Source organism: Ostrea edulis, chromosome 7 (assembly GCF_947568905.1).
Source record: "Ostrea edulis chromosome 7, xbOstEdul1.1, whole genome shotgun sequence".
Taxonomy (NCBI): Eukaryota; Metazoa; Mollusca; class Bivalvia; order Ostreida; family Ostreidae; genus Ostrea; species Ostrea edulis.
Window position 1 is genome coordinate 30,436,994 of NC_079170.1, and position 19,929 is coordinate 30,456,922.

At 34.6% G+C, this 19,929-nt stretch overlaps 3 protein-coding genes across 3 annotated transcripts in view; 2 read left to right on the forward strand and 1 right to left on the reverse strand.

The window, feature by feature from the left end:
- The window catches only part of LOC125654652 (uncharacterized), a 534,947-nt gene that overhangs the window by 216,792 nt on the left and 298,226 nt on the right, over positions 1–19,929 (reverse strand). The window lies entirely within an intron of this gene.
- Positions 1–19,929, forward strand: part of LOC125654656 (GTPase IMAP family member 7-like) — a 662,712-nt gene that overhangs the window by 82,860 nt on the left and 559,923 nt on the right. The window lies entirely within an intron of this gene.
- The window catches only part of LOC130048001 (uncharacterized), a 205,733-nt gene that overhangs the window by 3,929 nt on the left and 181,875 nt on the right, over positions 1–19,929 (forward strand). Inside the window, exons 4-7 of the mRNA XM_056143963.1 lie at positions 6,126–6,437; positions 6,635–6,919; positions 8,710–9,000; positions 17,564–17,618. Coding sequence (XP_055999938.1) covers positions 6,126–6,437; positions 6,635–6,919; positions 8,710–9,000; positions 17,564–17,618 — 943 coding nt within the window. The remainder of the gene's footprint in view (positions 1–6,125; positions 6,438–6,634; positions 6,920–8,709; positions 9,001–17,563; positions 17,619–19,929) is intronic.

Genomic DNA, 19,929 nt, shown 5'->3' on the forward strand with positions numbered 1-19,929 from the left:
CTTATAAACATGGCATGTATGCTCGCCATGAAAACGCATCGAATGCGGACGACTATTTACCTGGGCCTACTCGTAATATCTGTAAAGGACCGCAGATGTACGTGTACACTTGTCGAAATTACTCTAAGTAAAACTCCCTTTATTAGCATAATCCATGAAACAAAACGATAAACTCCATTTGCATTCCAACAGTAAACAACATTACCATTGTACAGACTGCGACACACTTAGCCCGTGCCGATCAGCTATCTTCAATCAGGGGAAGTATCAGAGTATAATATTTACCCTGTATTGTGCATGAATCCTTATGTCATATGATTTACTGGTCAAAGTATTGCAGATTTATAAATCAGGAAAGAATTTAGGTACATAAATTGTTTATGCATATATAATTTGGGTATACAGCACTGTACGAGTGTATGGGATATGAGAGAGAGAGAGAGAGAGAGAGAGAGAGAGAGAGAGAGAGAGAGAGAGAGAGAGAGAACGACGAAAGAGAGAGAGAGAGAGAGAGAGAACACCGATGATCTTGTAATAATCGCGCTCTTAGTAAGACAAATGATATCGTTAATTCAATAAAAGAGAACAATACTCGTAACTCAATATTGCTCTCATTAATTGATAATACAGATTTATTTGATTCATTTAAAACACGCAATAATTAAAAATTAAACATATCTTTAAATAACGTTATTTTCAATTACTTCATTTTATGCTAATTTGGCGCTCAATAGATCTTATATATCTATGCCATTTTGCGTTATTACATTCTGCGTTGAACTCGACGCAAATTGTACTAATGCAAAATGTAATAATCGAGTTTATCATATTATGCGTCGTTATCAAGCAAATAGAATCAAGGGGAGAGGACAGGAGTGTCTGTCCCCCACCTTTGATAACAATATCCATTTTTGGTTATTTTGTAATGTAAATAAAAGATATATTGAGTGACAACCCCTCCCCCCACTTGAAAGTTCTGATATAATAGTAGAAGACACACACCGCCACCAATTGAGAAAATGAAGATAGTATGAGACATTCATAGTGGAGAACTTTACCACCCCACCCCACCCCCAACGATTGAAGAAAATAAAGTGTAGGGGGAAATTATTGAGGCAGTCAAAGTAAAATAATCTTTAACCCTTCACCCACACATTAGGACTTTGAACATCGGACAAAACATCTTGGTTTGTTTGGGTGTTTTGTTTTATTTTATTGCTGTTTTTGTTCATCTTTTTTTAATTATTATTTTGAATGGCAAGAAATTTTGAAGAATCCAATATATTTCCCCCCCTGTTGTCCCCCCCCCCCTGGAAAATGACGATACGTGTCTGGTTATTACATGTATATTTTGCTTTGCAACACTAGCATGTATACTAATTGTATGGTGTAGAGTTGCACCCTTTACCAAAATTTCCTTCGTTTACACAGTGTAAGGAATGGTAAACCAAAATCACAAAACAAAATGCATAAAGACCAAGATATTTTCAAGCGTAGGAACTTCATTCATGAATACATAAATATATGTATTCAGAAAAATCGCATGCATGCATTGCAGGACTATTGCATTTGTGTGTTTTAACGTTTCTGTAACATACCATAATGATTACGTTCAGGCTTGAGTTTAATTTATTCATAAATATTTTCATTTCGTAGATCTGGCGTAATGGTCATACCGCTGTACGTCGAAATTTCAAATTCAAATGTATTCGATAACATGTTAGTACTCATAAATCAGTAAAATTCGTGTTGAGGTTTTATTTGATATGATACAATGTCAATATACTGTAATGCATTAATAGGATATGCAAAAGGCAAGAGTATAAACATTTTCTTTTTTTATTATTAGTATCAATATATATATGATCACGAAAAAACATTATATAATTTATATCCGGATTCATTTATACCGATTTAGATATTAATAAAAACAAAGCTGCATGGTTTGGGTGAGGGGGTTCTAATGAGTCTGATGAAATCAAAAGAAGGAACCCAACATTTGCATTCAATCCAGATGTACTTCAAAATAAATTCATTTCTGCCCTGACTGAAAGCATGATTCTAAATTCGGGAACGAATCTTGCATACATAATAATTAATAGGGGAATACATAAATTCGAGCTTCTGATATTTTGTTTCAGGCACGTATACAAGGGGTTCGGGTGGGCAGGAAGGCTGGTCTGCTTTCCCCACTTTTTTGACAATTTAATTTTTTCCCGTTATTCTAACTTTTCTACATGAACAGTTCAAACTAATTTCTTTTAAAAAATTGTAATGAATTCAGTTATAACTCCTGTAAGTTTACAATATATTGTCAATCACAAATTTTTAAATAGCCGGGCATTTTTAATGCTTGTAAGCTTACATTTATATCAGTGATCAATTTTCTTTCCTTCTGTGAAATGATAAATTGTACATGGAAGTAGGACGATCGCTCTCTCTCTCTCTCTCTCTCTCTCTCTCTCTCTCTCTCTCTCTCTCTCTCTCTCTTGTTCAATCAATGAATATGGATATACTGAGATCGTAAATAATTAAGTGGTTCGAAAAGAAAGAACAAAACTATATTTTCGTTTATACATTTCCTTTTATATGTGCCTTTGCGTAATCAACTGTTTATCTGTTTATTATGGATTGCAAATGTAATACACGCATTTTCACATAGATATATATTTTCGATCATTATTCCCTTATTTGTATATCCAAGTTTGTATATCATCATCGATAAAGTTTGAATTGTGCACGCAATATATCCAACCAGATATTAGATTCCCGATTTATATAAACTGCAAACCCTCGACCAGACAAGCATTCAATACAGAAATTTTTTTCGACTCTGACATCTCCCCTGATTGAAGACACCCTGTTTGGCACGGGTGAAGTGTGTCGCAGTCTGTGTAATGGAATGTCAACGTGTTGTAAAGTTCTAATGAGATACAAATGGAGTTTATCATTTTGTTTCGTGGATTTATCAGAATAAAGAGAATCTAATATTTTCGGTAATGCACATCTTCGATATCTGTTGAAAAGACGCCCGTATTTGATACGGGATTTTTTTTTGTGGCGAATATACCGTGTGCATTACATATTATGCATATGGCATGCACCTTTATTTTGCAAGAATTGATATAAATAATATATTTTATGCTCTTTGTTTATTCCATTCTAACAGTAGGTAATTGGCAAATGATTTCTCCGCATTTATTTTATAAGAAATTGCAAATACTTGCATGCACGAGTGTGCAAGACAAGCTTTTTTTGGTGTTTTATTTTTCATTTTTGTCTAACTTATCTTAATTTTCAGAATGTTGCATTGGTATACAATTAATATTTTGTAATTTTGAGGAAAGCATAATGTTTTAAAATGAGATTTTATTTCTTTCTCATTCCCTATATATTATTATCGGAGATGTGCACTGGTCGAGTCCACCTAGAAAAATCACTCAGGTGTGACAATCACATTTGGGGTATATACGGGTAGAGTAAATTAGGCTACCTGAAAGAAATACGGCGGATAAGATGAGAAAGGTGTACGTATTTATTAATTCATGTCAGCTTTAAGAATATTCGCAAGGATTAAAAATGGCTGTCATCGTAAGATGTCGACGTCATCTTAGGCAGAATCTGCCGGTTTTAAGGCACCCCGTGTATTTCGGTAACTCAGTAATCCCTTAGAGCGGTTAGAAGAAAAAGATATCTTCCAGAGATACAGTTTCACGTCAGCAAATATATATTTCATTGGTACATGTTTCAGTTGTTGAAGGAACTCTGATTGTTGGAGCTAAAAAAAGTTAACAAAAAATATGCAGTTACCATTATATATAAAATCATGTAAATAATGTATACTCTTTGTTTTCATTACCAAATAGCCACTGTTAGATTTTCAGATGCATTGACTTCATATATAAATTGGCAATTCTAAAATCATTACTTCACAATAATGAAAAAAATATGTCATCTGTGTCAACCCCTCCCTGTAGGCCATGGTGTTTGGCTCTGCTTTCGAAAGGCAGAGGAAAGTCTCCTCACCTTGTGTCAATGGGGAAGCGGAGGTCCCCCTCCCGTCTTTGGCCTTTCAAGGCTGTCGAACTTTTCCTTGCCTTTTATTTTGAAATAAGTGTGAATGTGAATATCAAATACAACCCCCTGGATATATATATATATATATATATATATATATATATATATATTTAAAAAAAATGGCTATTCAAAATCGATTACCATTTGTTAATCAGAAATTAATTTCAGAACATGTATGTGTCATGTCATGAAGTTATGTTTTCAATTACTTCTTGATTTAACATTGTAACATTTCTTCTTTGCTTTCTCCTAGGTCCGTTTTCTAGTGTCACATCGTCTGTAATAGATGTAAACACACATATTCAAAATTTATTTGTTTGGATCCACTCCTCCATTTCAAAGACGGTATTACTTCTGTAAATAGAATTTAGCAGTGATTGGATTACGGATTATGGGTTAAAATTAAAATGGCTAGATCTATTCTAGACAAACACCGGTACTATGAATTGACAGAGAAATATCCTTCCTTTTTATGCCACTCATTATTTGTTGACAAGACAAGTAGTAAACTTGAACATCTGGGGGTTTTCCCTGATTTATTTTTGGGTCTGGATACCGAACTCATTCCTACTCATATTTTCTCGAATTTCCAATCTTGCTCCCAATTGTGTGTCCTTAAAGTTTCATCCTACTAGAATCAGAAATAAATAATATAATTTTGTTTTACTTCAATGACATAATTGTTCATATTTGTTTACACATAGGGGCATACCGGAAAGAAAACAAAATCATAATCGGGACAGGCCTACATATATAACTTATATTTGTCTGAATTTAACTGTGCATATGTTCTGCTAACCATACTGAAATGTATCAGAACTCTTCTTCATTCAGTCAAAATTATTAGTTTATATTTTACCATATATATCTAGTTAAACGTTTTAATTCGCGAGTCGAAGTGGTTGGGAAATCAGTGAAATTAAGTCACGGGAACAGCGGACCAAAAAATTTGATCCATGAATCTTATCATGACAGGGGATGCTTACTCCTCCTAGGCACCTGATCCCACCTCTGGTGTGTACAGGGGTCCATGTTTGCCCAACTATATATTTTGTATTGCTTGTAGGAGTTATGAGATTGATTACTGTTCGTTATCTTCACCTTTCATTCTCATAATCTTTTATAAACTTCACATAATATGTTACTTACGAACTGAGTTTATCCGCAATTGTCTGCCACTCTTTATCCTTTATCAACTTCCCCTTTACTGCAACACTCTCCTTGAATGACCCAAACAACGTATCGTCTCTCAATTTCACCTCTGCGTTGAGAGTGACATCCTCATCACACCCCCCCCCCTTCTGTCCCCGTTTCTTCTCGGTCTTCATTTTGCCAAGTTGACGAAAAATAAACGATGCAGACGATAAGAATATGTGAATTATTTTTCTTATTTACATGTTACTAAGTATATGTTTCTTACCCTATGACACAAAAGAGCTCCATAGGGTCACTTCAAACATTGAAAAAAAAAATCCACGAAAACTTTCTCGCGAGAATATAAATTTGAGAACATTCCCAACTCAAGTCTTGAGAATTACTCAGCTAAGGATGTTCTCAAATCGATTGATAACGTCCGATTTGAGAATATTCTTAGCTGAGTAATTCTCAAGGCTTGAGTTGAGAATGTTTTTAAGAATTGTCAAAGTTTTATGACGGCGGGACCTGGTTCGTTTACATGTACCTGATGAAGATACAAAGTCCATAGACCATAGTCCATAGCTCTCGGCGGGTGGGACGGTCAATATGAGATCTACTCCTTCTGGGTACCTGATACCACATCTGGTATATCTAGGTGTTCGTGTTTGTCCAACTTTTAATTTTAAATTCCATTAAGGAGTGACGAGATTGATCACCTTTACCTCCAAGGCATCTGATCCTACCTTCGATGTGTCAAGGGTCTGACATTACCGTACTCTTTATTTCGTATTCCTCATTGGAATTATGAGATGAATCAGTGCCCCTGACCTACATCTTTTCTTAGGTGGTAAACTTTCACAAACGTTGTTGTTTGAAATCTGTTTTTGTATATTTATTTTTTTGAAAACCAGCTGTGCCTGTGGTATACATAAATGAGGAACTTCAAGTAACTGTAGGAAACCCTATCACCATTAAACCTTCAATTCAGTCTTGTCCAACACCAATATCAGCAATGTGGCAAAAAAGATCAGGAAATACTACAGAAGAGTTTGAAATGCTAGATATTAATGACTCGAAGTACTTTGGAAGTGAAGTTGGTCTAGAAGATCCGAGACTAATCATACCGGAAACAACGCATGAAGACGGAATATATTACCGACTCATCGTGTCCAACGGGTTAGGCCAAAGTACAAGCAACACAGCTTTTCTGAAGCTCATAGGAGGTAAATGCATACTTCTCGTGGAAATGGTGAGACAAGTTTTTTTTCTTTCTTTTACATATCATGTTTCATTTTGTGTAATACAAATCACAATTGGTGAAAGGTTATAATTAAAACCCTTTCCAGTACTTATATTTCAAATGTAATTAAAACAGGCTTAACACTGTCATATATGTATAATTTCATTACTTTACTAATAGAAGTTCCGTCGTTATCCGTCCACGACGAAACAAGGATATTGGAGAAAAGTGTTACGTTGATATGTGAAATGACTGTGCCTGATAATTCCCCAAAGGTGTCTGAAGTCTTTTGGACGAAAGACGACAAAAAGATTGACATTCCAGGAAGAGAAGGAAAATATTCAGGAGGAAGTATTGCTGACCCCTCACTAACTATCAAGGCTGTGAGCTTAAAGGATAAAGGCATATATCAATGTTACGCATCGAATCTCATGGGACACATGTGGAGTGAAAAAATTCATCTGGGTAAATCAAATTGTCATATATCATTTATATAATCTGAGCTTTTATCATTGGTGATTTTTAATGTATTACTGTCATTTGTATTAGAATACCAATGCAGTGAAGTTACAGGTAATTCAAGACGTTCTGTCAATTGATTCGATATGCAAAAACTTGTTCTGCGTATGATCAGTTTCTAAATCGAGACAGGCTACTGATAAACAAGTTGATGTAGTAGAGATTTAAACAGTCTAGTTTAAAGTAAACTTTTCACAAATTATATGGTCGTATGGGGGTCAGTGTTTGCCTAAATCTCTATTTTGTATGAATTATGAGATTTATTACTGTTCGTTACCTTCACCTCTCGTTATAACAATCTAGTTTCCTAATACAATCTACCATTGTGTCAAATGCTGTCTGACGTGTTTCGTATCGATTGTTAGATCGTTCTTCGCACACTAATTTTGAATACGATTAACTCTGTTTACCTGATCAATATATACGGCTCATGGCGGGTGTGACCGATCGACAGGGGATGTTTACTCCTCCTAGGCACCTGATCTCACCTCTGGTGCGTCCAGGGATCCGTGTTTCCCCAACTATCTATTTTGTATTGCTTATAGGAGTTATGAAATTGATCACTGTTCGCTATTTTCACCTTTCATGGATATATAAAAAAGTTCAATGTATTTAAGAATAATTGCTATCAAAACAATATAGTTCAATTTTAATGTAGCTTCACCCTCACATGCCTTATCAATATCAATGGTTCACAGTTGAAAAGCTACATTAATTTTCACTCAATAAAGGTTAACGGAGTTATCTGCAGCCAAAATCAGCGTGCCAAGAACGGAATGAAATTGGTATGAAACACGTCAGACAGCACCCGACCCAATGATAGGTTGTATTGACGAACGAATGAGTTGATTAACTATACATGTATATTATCACAAACAGTGTAGGCAAATCTACGCATAAGAACTACGATGGTGACGATTGCAGTACTTGCGAAATATGTTATCTATAAACAGGGAATGAATAACGACGACATAAGTATTTCTGAACATTAAAAAGTATGTCTGAAATTAAGAATTCATGTTGCATTTAATTTTTGTTGTTTTCGCCTAGACACAAAAAAACCCCGAAATCAAATCAGACACGAAATTAAATTCCTTTACAGTATATCTTTAAATCATCTACATCAGAAATCGTTATAATGATTTTTAAAATACAAAATCAAAAAAATTCGCTATATCTGTGTTAATATAAAGGTGAAGATAACAAACAGTGATCAATTTCATAACCCCTACAAGGAATACAAAATTAAGAGTTGTGGAATCACGGACCCCCGGATCTACCAAAGGTGGTGTTAGGTACCTAGGAGTAGTAAGCATCTCCTGTCGATCGGTCAAACTCACACTTATCCTTTTATTTTCATCAGATAAACAAAGTAATCCGTAGTCAAATCAGCGTGCAAAAAAGATTTAACAACCTGAATGAAACACACCAGACAACATGTAACTCAACGACAGGCTGTATTGGCAAACTAGATCGTTATTACGACCATCAAATTTGCAAAATGCTGAACGAGGCTGTTGAAACCCATGTGACACCAATTTGTTTGACACTAGCCTGTCACGATTTAAAAACTTACCATGCTCAAAATAAGCTCTTATGTATAGTAAACTCTAAGAACAAAATAAGATTTCATAAGTACATCTGGTGGGAAAATACTGTTATGGTAACAAAGTGTTTGATTTACAGTTTCATACATTTAAAGCAAGCTATTGTAAGTGATGCCATTATCTTTGAAGGTCCACCTGCAATTGAGTTCGAAAATCCAGACTTCGATGAACTTCACGGGACTGTTATTTACAACGCTACGATTAAATCCATTCCTGCTGTTTTTAAAGTTGTGTGGAAATTAAAACAAGATGCTACTGGCGACTATCAAATTATTGATACGCATGATCCATTATACAAAGGATCCACAGTCGCCTTGCCTCGTCCGAGGCTGGTGGTCAACAAATACAGAACCGATCACCAAGAATCATTTCAGCTTGAAGTTTTCAATTTCATTGGAATTAGTAGAAGGGATATATATGGTAATTGAGTAACATAATCATTTAATATTTTATAATGTAGGTTAGTCACATTGCTGTAATATTTCTACTTTTTGAGAGCCGAAAAATCGTTTTCACTCCGTCTGCATATACTCACGCAATACGTCTATTCCAAACTGTGTTTTAAGAATTCAAAACTGGGGGGGGGGGGGGGGGGGTGCGATTTCTTTGCAAATTGTCACCTTTAGGTTTTCTTTGATGTAGTATGAATGCAATGTAATCCAAGAAAAACATTTTGTCATTTCCTCATATAAAATCATGCACAGTTCTGAGTTAAATATAAACCAATGTCGGACAGATGTTGATATGATTGAAAATGAGGATCTCAAATCACTTATTATAAAAGGTCCTACATACAGAGAACCTCGGTCTTTCAATTGGCGACATAACTTAATCTCTATTACGAATTATGTCGAAGATTATGCCAGATGATAAGCTAAATATAAAAAAACAAAACAAGAACTTGATATATTGTCAGAATGGGTTAAAAGCATCAGAGAAATATTAAAATCCAGCATTAGACATATCAAAACAAAAGTACGTACCATATATCCTTCTGTGTTTAGTAAACTAAACAGGGGAATATCGAATCGACATATGAATGGAAGTTATTATTGGTAATATACAAATCGTCGTCAATATAGCTAAATGTCGAATTGAAGGTCACAGCAAGAAATTTTTCCTTCTCACGTAGATATTTTTGAATGAATTCTGCTTCATGTGAATTTATAAACAGCACAATTCGTGCCCATGGGAATTCCAATAGACTGTTGGAAGACCTGATTACCAAAGACCACGAAGATATTGGGAATGAGGACTTCTAGCATATTTTTTATTTCAACTTTAGAGTACTTGTGAAAGGAATCAGAATTGTGTTTAACAACGTACTTTTTTGGATGACTGATCACTAGAAATTAATATTTCCGTTTTGCATTTTTGTTGAAGAAGCAACTGTCTATGATGTTAAAAAAATCTAGTCCTTAATTTATCTTGAGGAATGGTCGTGTAAAGTGTAGAAAAGTCATAGGTTTTGATTTTAATGATTTGGGAAAAGATTTGCGATTCCAAGTCCACTAAGGGTTATTTAGAATTTATTACAAGTTGTTATAGACGATTGAACTCTTATGACGAAGAATGCTGTTTATGTTGACGGGATATATTTCTTTGTAAATTTGGGCTTAAGGAACTGCCGGCATGATTTTAAAGGAGTAAAATGCATGACCTCTGGTGGTTTAAATAACACATTTCATGTTTTCGAAATGAACAAAATTACATGTATTTTGTCTTCCTTATTCGAAATGCGCATCTGGTGCAGCAAACGTGGTACCGTATAACTTTTACATTATGACCCCTGGGACTGTTAGTCCCCGAGGGTCTCTACAGCCGAGTAGCTAAGTACTTCGTTGCTAGCTTGAAAATACGGATGTATGTTTAATTGCTGTTATAAAATTGAGAAATTCATTTCCAAATTAAGAATTATATTCCTCATGCATAGCTCTTATCCTTAGACGAATTTGACTCCACTTTTTTGGCACGCTGTTTTTCCCTATAATAGCTCTAAAACTTCATTGTTATTTCGGATTTCAAACATTTCGGTTGAGCATTACTGAAGACATTATTTGTCGAAATGTGCGTCTGGTGCATCAAAATTGGTACCGTATAAGTTGTACATTATGCTTGTAGTACAGACCCTGAAACGTGCTACTACACCAGTTGCACGGTACGGTTCGGTACGCTTTATGAACGGTACGGTTCGTTTTCTGAACGGTACGGTTCGTTTCTTGAACGGTACGGTTCGTTTCTTGCACGGTACGGTACGCTTCTTGAACGGTACGGTTCGCTTCTTGCACGGTACGGTTTGCTAAAAATAGCTGCACGCTTTGTGAACGGTTTGCACGTTTTATTAATGAGGTGGGCGTGGCCTGAACGCTTTGACTTCGTATAAATTGTACGTTTCGATAGTTTGTTTTCACTCGATCGGTCTTATTCGGCTCTTTGATTATCGGCTGCAGGATTTGTGGTTGTGTTTGAATGTGCACATGGGGAAATGAGACGTTATTTTTGATTGCTTCGATGGAATAATTCCATATTGATAACGTACATAAAAGTTATGAATAAAAGTTTTTAGAATTTGCTTAAGTCTAAGTCTTAATGGTTGTTATTACGTTTCAATTTGTTTTTCATTTCTCATCAGACATTTATTAATTTACGATTTTATAAAAAGTTGTTACATGAACTGCTCCCCGACATGGGCGTGCGTAAGTGTAAAAACAAAGCGTATTAAGTTCCCGGATATAAATTACAGTGCCTAAATTGGAAAAGTTTTTAAGAAGAAGTGAATTTTGTTTTGAATACACTAAAGTCGCAAATGACAATGATTATTTTCTGCACTTCACATTTATTGTGATTTATCATCGGCATTATGAAAGATCCAGGATATCTGCACGTGAAGTTTGTACGTCCTTTTTTGTCAGCATTCAGTCATTCATAATTAATAATGTTAGATATCTGTTGCATTTGTCTTTGAATCAAATAAAATGATGATAATACATATAATATATATTCCTATCCTTTATCACGCGAAGTCCGATTTTCATTTCCCTGACTTTATTTTTGATCACTGAAAATTGAATTAAAAAAAATTAACAGAAAAGTAAGGCAAGTGTGTAGTTTGCAATAAAAATGTTTCATATACCTTTTCTATATATTGTTGAAATACTTGAAAATGCTGAAATGAATAAATTTTTGCGGCCGATTTGATGCTTTGCATCAATTTAACTTGTTTACATTCTTTTACACATGTATGTATCTATTTATTTCTCTGTCGATGTAATTAAAAAATGTTTATTAGTGCATATAATAAATCCGCCAATCTACATCTATCTATATGGGTCGTTATCAATGTAGAAGAGAAAAAGATATGTCAAAATTATTGCTAATAAAGTAATGAAAATGTTACAGTGTAGAACGTGACAATTTTTCTAATCGGTCTAGAAATTTCTCATATGATTCAGACACTGTACGTAGGAAAGTACATATTGAATACATTAACGCTACAAATATCAATTTCATCTTCTTACGGCAAGCCCTGTGCCATACGTGTAGTAGCATTATCAGGGACGTTGACGTCCCTGATTATATGAAGAAATTAAATAGGCTACTTGTAAGTACTATTACAGTATTGAAGTTAACTTCACCCTTGAATTTAAAAAATTGATTGAAACAGAAATTCCGTTAAAACAACGAAATGCCCCTTGGTTCACTCTTTAAAAGTCTGCAAGTGAAATATACATCCACAGTACACAGGACTGGCTGCAGAAGCATGCATGCAAAATCCGTGCAGTGATCTGACGTCTATTTCTGTTAACAATTCACAGTATAAAACGAATTTGTATGCATAATTCAGTCAAAACTTGGGTACTTGTTGATAACATACATATACATATATGCACTGAAACAATGTGACATTTACGGAAAGTAATTAAAAAAAAAAGAATATCAAAGATGTTTTAAGCATCTCGGTGATTTTCACAGTTGATAACCCAGCTTTGTGATGTTTGAGGATAATGCTTCGAATAGCCAGCGATAGTCTACGACCTCCTTTCCCATCGGGCGCCATTGTGAAAATAATATACTGTGGCTGAAAAAGTGGGTCACGTGACATAAATTGCACGCTTTCTGCACGGTACGGTACGCTTTCGGGCTTTTGGGGGCGGGGTTTGCATAATATTATCCTGTACGCTTTCTGAACGGTAAGTTCGTTTCTTGAACGGTACGGTTCGTTTCTTGCACGGTACGGTACGCTTCTTGAACGGTACGGTTCGTTTTTTGCACGGTACGGTACGTTTCTTGAACGGTACGGTTCGTTTCTTGCACAGAACGGTTCGGTTCGTTTTTAAGGTGTAGTAGCACGTTTCAGGGTCTGTAATTAAATGTAATAAATCGTTCGCTGAAATATTGCGATAATTAATCATAATACAGACTGAAATCTAAACCCCGATTAAAAATAATATACTTAATTAGATAGGTAGTCACGTGGTACAGTGATGTCACCTGCGCCCTTCTTCGATCAACTAGTTGTGAAAGTAGTATGAGATATTATAGATATTTTATTGAAAGTAGATATTTACAGCAACCTAACAACTCAAGTTTATAACAAACAGGATGATTTCAATTTCCCCATCGTCAACTTCCAATTTTCATGTAGCAATATTCCATTATCACCTGCATATGGTGTTTACATCTCTCAACATATTCGATACGCAAGAGCTTATTCTGTGTATGGTCGGTTTTTTTAAACCGAAGCAGGCTACTGACAAACAAGTTTGATGGTGTAGGGGTTCCAACAGTCTCGTTTAAAATCAGCATTTCGCAAATACTATGGTCGGCATAACGATCTAGTTTGCCAATGCAACCTATCATTGGATCAAATGCTGCCTGACTTGTTTCATGCCGATTGTCAGTTTACCTGATCAAGGTATAGGACTCACGGTGGGTGTGACCGCTCGATAGGGGCTGCTTAATCTTCCTAGGCACCTGATCCAACCTGTGGTGTGTCCAGGGGTCTGTGTTTTTATCTATTTTATCTTGTTTATAGGAGTTATGAGATTGATCACTGTTTGTTATTTTCACCTTTCATATTCTTAAAAAGGCAGCTTTTAAGGGCCTAATGTATTCCCCATGGACAACATTTAAACATATGTTGACAAATGTCCCGAGTTTTATATGTTTTTGCAATCAGTGTATACAAATAACGATGTAAATAATCAAATATATAGCGAGAAAAGCGAGTATGAAATTGGCAATATTGTGAGTAAATAATGTTGATATGGGTTCCAGTCTACACACTATTTGGTAATGTTAGTCCTTTATATATCTGTAATTGGTGCTGTTTTTTTTTTTCTAAACTAAGCAGTGGAATTATTATCTATTTTTGGTTTACACAAGTTATGATACGTTATATTGTTGACATCTGGGCTACTATCACAGGTGCATTTCGGAAAGAAAACAAAACCCACACACATCAATAAAAAATCATCCAATTTAAAGGGAAAATCACACTTTTTTATTTCAATAAAGCAATCTTATTATTTTGAATTGTGATCTGCCCGTCGTTAGGAAGTGGGAGCATGGAATTATACAGACACACTCAAGATGTTACGAGTTCAATGAGAAATAGTTATATAACTAAATTTAAAGTTAGGAAATACAATAGTCTAAGCTTTAGAATAAAAAGTTCATTTTTGTGGCTTTAAATTTATTGTAAGTATAGTTAGTAAAAACTGCGAACACAAGTTATGTTGTTACAAGGTAAAGGTCAGTTGATCCGAGTGTACATTGAATTTGAAGACCAGAACAGAATTATGTATATGTTGTAGGCCTAGCAGTTCTTAGTTTCGATATATTCATTTTCTCGCGGTTTATCTTGGTCTATGTCCAAGCGGTTTTTGAAAAGGTGACTGGGTGGGGTTTTTTAAGGTAAAGTTCTTGTTCCAACAAAATTTTTTATCCGCATCTTTTATCCATACCTTCCTTCAAAAAAAGAAAAAATAGTGGTTTATCAAATTAAAATCTAAAGAAAGAAAATAATACAAAATATTTTGCGTTATCGTGTAACGTAAATCATGGAAAATATATGACGTCACAATCAATGACGTCGCAGCAGTGCAAGACAGAAAAAAATCATATGGTAGTCTCACATGGTTAAGTCAATCTCACACTGGTGATAATATGAGAAAAATATTTCCACATGTGTAGACATGCATTCATTATATGGAAAACAAAGAAAAAATTGCGAGATCTACGAATGTATTGACTTTTGCATTTCCTTGGCGGTTTTGATATTTTTTTGAGCAATTTGCAGCATTCTGATTGTCGAAAGTAACTTAAAGAAATTACTCGAATTCTTATAACATTTTCTACAACACGTAGCGGAATGACTTGCACGGTTTGTGAGTTTCTAAGGACCTCACTTGAACAATTTGTACGTTTCTGAGAACATGACTACACTCTTCATGGAGGTATTTTTGCAAGAGACAGTTTAGATGTATGCGTAACGATGAACAGTTGGTACAGAACGCTGAATGACGTGCACATAACTCAACTCTTTGGAGATGTAGTAGCGTGATTTACAGCCTGTACATTATTAGGAATATGAGTTCTTTTTCTGTCGGCAGGAGATGATTACTCATCCTAGGCACCCATCCCACCTCTGGTATGTCTAGAGGTCTGTGTTTTTTCTACTCTTATTTTGTATGTTTTATAGGCGTTGTGATATTGATTATTGTTTGTTATCTACACCTTTTCATCTATCGGTTTGAATTTATGTTGATAATAAAAAAATCTAGAGGTATGTTTTATTCCGTACCCTGGTTTGAATTTTATTTCTATGTTTCAAAATAACTTGATTCTTTTTCTCTCGTTTGATATTTCTAGTTTATATTTTCAAACCATGATAATGGATTGATTATATAATTGTTTCAAACTTACCAATGTCTTATTATTTTATTTCGAACATATTCTATTGATGAAATCAAAAGGATTGGGAACAGGTTTTAAAAACTTACAAATCCCTATCCTAAAATAGTACAATATGTCATGCAAGGTAACAATTAACAGTAAAATGTACAATGATTTAACGAATATACAAGTTACTTCCATAAATTTATGAACAACTGAAAAAAATATTTATATCAGTTTGCAGAAGGAAATTGACATCACTGCATAATGTCTTCGTGTCTACGTGAGAAGAAAAATATCTCGCTGTGGCCTTTGATTCGACATTTCGATATCTCAATGACGTTTTGTCTATCAACAATAATAACTTTCATTCGTATGTCGACTTCATATATCCCCGTGAGCACGAAATAAAGGACACCACAGAGTCGTCCACTTCTGCTTCATACTTAGACATCTTATTGAAAGTAGACATTGACAGCAAATAAACAACTCAACTGTATGATAAAACGGGATTATTTCACCTTCTCCAACGATAACTTCCCATATTTATATAGCAATATTAAATTATCACCTGCATGTGGTGTTTATATATCTCAACTGATTCGATATGCAAGATATTGTTCTGCATATTGTCAGTTTTTAAATCGAGGTAAGCTGCTGACAAACAAGTTGATGGTACAGGGGTTTCAACAGTCTCGATTGAAGTCAGCATTTCGCAAATTATTTGGTCCTTATTACAATCTAATTCGTCAATACAACCTATTATTGGGTCAAATGCTGTCTGACGTGTTTTATACCGATTGTTAAGCCGTTCTTGGCACACTGATTTTGACTACGGATAACTCCGTTTTCCTGACCAGGATATAGGGCTCAGGGCGAGTGTGACCGGTCGACAGGGGGTGCTTACTACTCCTAGGCACCTGATCCTACTTCTGGTGTGCCCAGGGGTCCGTGTTTGCCCAACGATATATTTTGTATTGCCTGTAGGAGTTATGAAATTGATCACTGTTCGTTGTCTTCACCTTTCATAATAACAAGTTTGTATCAATATTAACCACGTCAAGCAGGAAAAGGCGATTAGAAAGATTATTTCTAGTTCTAGAGTAAATTTTACAAGCGCAAAGGACATGATATACATCTTCATTAATATGTCTACGAGTACAAAACGTAGAATTTGGAATATTTCAATTCGTTTATAAAGATCATAACTAAGTATACAGTTGTATCTTAGGTTTATATGAATATTCCAACAGAGTAATATGATGCTGGTCTTGTAATTTCTGTTATTACATTTTTGCGGAATGAATTGATTGAGATGACTTGAGATGTCTACATCTAATAAATTCCACTGTTTTACAGAGTCAGGTACACATGATATTTTGAATAACTCTAATCGGCATTTTGGAATACAACATTAATCTTTGTTTCTAGTATTTTAAAGGGATATATTTTCATGTTTATGTGGAATAATTTCATTTAAATAATCAGAGGAGTTACCATTGCAAATTTAAACATGGTAATCATTTTTTTGCATGATTGAAAATAGTTCTCTCCAAAATTTGGCTAACATATGCTAATAGCGATACAGGTCTATAATTAGATACTATTGACGGGATTTCCTTCTTAAAAAGAGGAATGACGTGAGCAATTTTCCAAAAAGACAGGAAAATATTTTCTGACAATGATCTGTTGAATTGTGGTATAACATAGTAAGTGGTTTGACAATGGTGGGTTTAGTTGATTTCAATATTTTATGGCTAATGCAATCTTGGCCAACATCTTTATTAACTGGGGGTATTGTGATAATATCCACTACTTCTTGTTCTTCAATGATAATGCTATTTAAGGAATCATTACATAAGATAAACTTGTTTTGTTATATTTCATTGGTGTCATCAATATTGGTAATTAATGAACAATATGCATTCAATGTTTCTATTTTATCAGAATCAGAGTATACTAACTTGTTAACGCTGTTGTTATCATAAATTTGTATTTGAGGAATTTCATTTGATAATTTGATATTGAAAAAAACCCTGTGTTTTTATAATCTTCGTTTGAAATATGTTCTCTGTTTCTTTCTCAGTAAACGGTAATTACAGAAAATGCTGTCAGGACCCAACAGAGGAGGAAAGAACAAGGTACGTTTTGGTCGAAATATGCTGCGTTCGTAAACTTTACAAAACTTAATTGGGTTAAAAGTCTAGGATTTACTCCATTTCATGGTATATAATGTATTTATGTATATTAAGATCAACAAATAAAACTTCTACGCTGAAAACGGCGGCCATATATACACAAAGCGTTATTTCATTCTATCGCGACTTGATAGTATGTACGGAGATTACAGCGCATTCGCAATTGTTATTAATTGTAAAATAGATTCACTACCATTGTTATGTATTTGGCATTAAGTTAAATCATTTCAAAAACTAACATGAAGAAAATATTATCAACTATGCGTATTTTTCCTTTCGAACTGAAAAATGATACCATATTTTGACATATCTTGAATATAGTATATACATGTTATTGAGGTGTGTATTTTCATTTTCCAAGAAGTGAACATGCACATGTGATTTAATTGATTGATCGGAAACAAAGCCGCAGAAACAGTTGTTAGCCATTTCATAAACAAATTAGATTGAATTGACAAAAAAAAAAACACACCAAAAAACCCAACTATTATCACATTAACCCTGTATTAGGTTGTGTTGTGCCGTTTAAGGGTGTTATAGCTGTCAATACAAAGGATTTAGACTGGTTTTTTTTTTTATTTTCAAAGGAAGGTATCAGGGAAAGACGTGAATATTTTTGTCGGCACGACGACTTTGCCATAAAAACCGTAGCATTTGTCCCTGTACTTTTAAGAAACAACAACATTTGGACAAAGACGTAGATAAACTGCAAGAAAATGGTTCTATCAAAGCTAAACACTGCTGCATGTAGGCCTACAACATAGGCATTCCATTCTGGTCTTGAAATTCAATACACAATAGCACCAACTGACCCTCACCTTGTAACAACATATAACAATAACTTGTGCTCCCAGTTTCTACTAACTGGCAGATTTAAAAAAAAAAAAGGATAAACAATAATTGAATTTTCAATCATAGATAATGAAATGTTGTTTTTCCTAACTTTGAATGAATTATAATGCTTTCATTTTCTTAATGAACACACACGTACGTAACAACAATGCGTGCAGCTACTACGCCGCGCTCCAACTTCCTAACAACGCGTACATTAAAAAATAATGATATTGCTTGATTGAAATAAAGAAATGTGATTTCACTATAAATTTGAGCATTTTTATCTCATTTTCAAATGCACCGATCAGTAGGCTTAAGCCTACTTGACAATGATAGATCGTATCATAATTTATCTATTCCAAACTGCAATAGATTTGATAATAAGTACACTGTTTATTTGAAAAAAACAAAACAATGACAATTAAGGATGCTAATTACAGATGTTTAAAGGAGTAACACAACCAAACAGTGTTTAGACAGCTATTCCATGTAAACATTATTTAGTCGCAACTGCCGATTTGACACTCGTTGTCCTCGCTACATTTGAGTCGCTATTTACATGCACTGGTGGCTAAAACATATAAGATTCGGGAAATTTGTCAACATCGAAATAAATGTTATCCATTGTATATAAATTAAACCCCTAAAACGCAATATTTCGGCAAACGAACTATTAGAATTTGATTTCTATAAGCATAGGGAAGACAAAATGCATATGAGAGAGAGAGAGAGAGAGAGAGAGAGAGAGAGAGAGAGAGAGAGAGAGAGAAATTAATAGTGCCAACAATAATAAATATCAGTGATCATCAGAATTTAGCAGTATCAACAACACGATAACAGTAGACACTATTTCCTTCCAGTAGTGTGAGCACTCTAGGTAAATGGTAGACCATTTATGCGCAGTAAAACAAAGGGTCTTTATTGGTTGTTTGGAACTTTCGAAACGTTGGAATTGATACCATCAATTAAATAAATGAATAATGACTAATGATGCTAATAATACGCGAACAATTAGGTGGCTTTCCATCCTCTGCAATTCTAAAAAGGATAAAAAATATTTTAGGTGCTCTAAGAAAATCCGAAAGACTAACATGTAGTATTTCATAAAGTAGAATTACTTTTACCTTTAACTTTACCTCTCAAAGAAGAATACAAGTTGATGGTACAGGGGTTTCATCAGACTCATTAAAGCCAGCATTTTGCAAATTCTATGGTCATTATAACGATCTAGTTTGCCAATAAAACCTATCATTTGCTCAAATGCTGTCCGACGTGTTTCATACCGATTATTAGGTCGTTCTTTGTACAATGATTTTGACTATGGATAACTCCGTTTACCTGATCAGGATATAGCGCTCACGGCGGGTGTGACCGGTCAAAAGGGGATGCTTACTCCTCCTAGGCACCTGATCCCACCTCT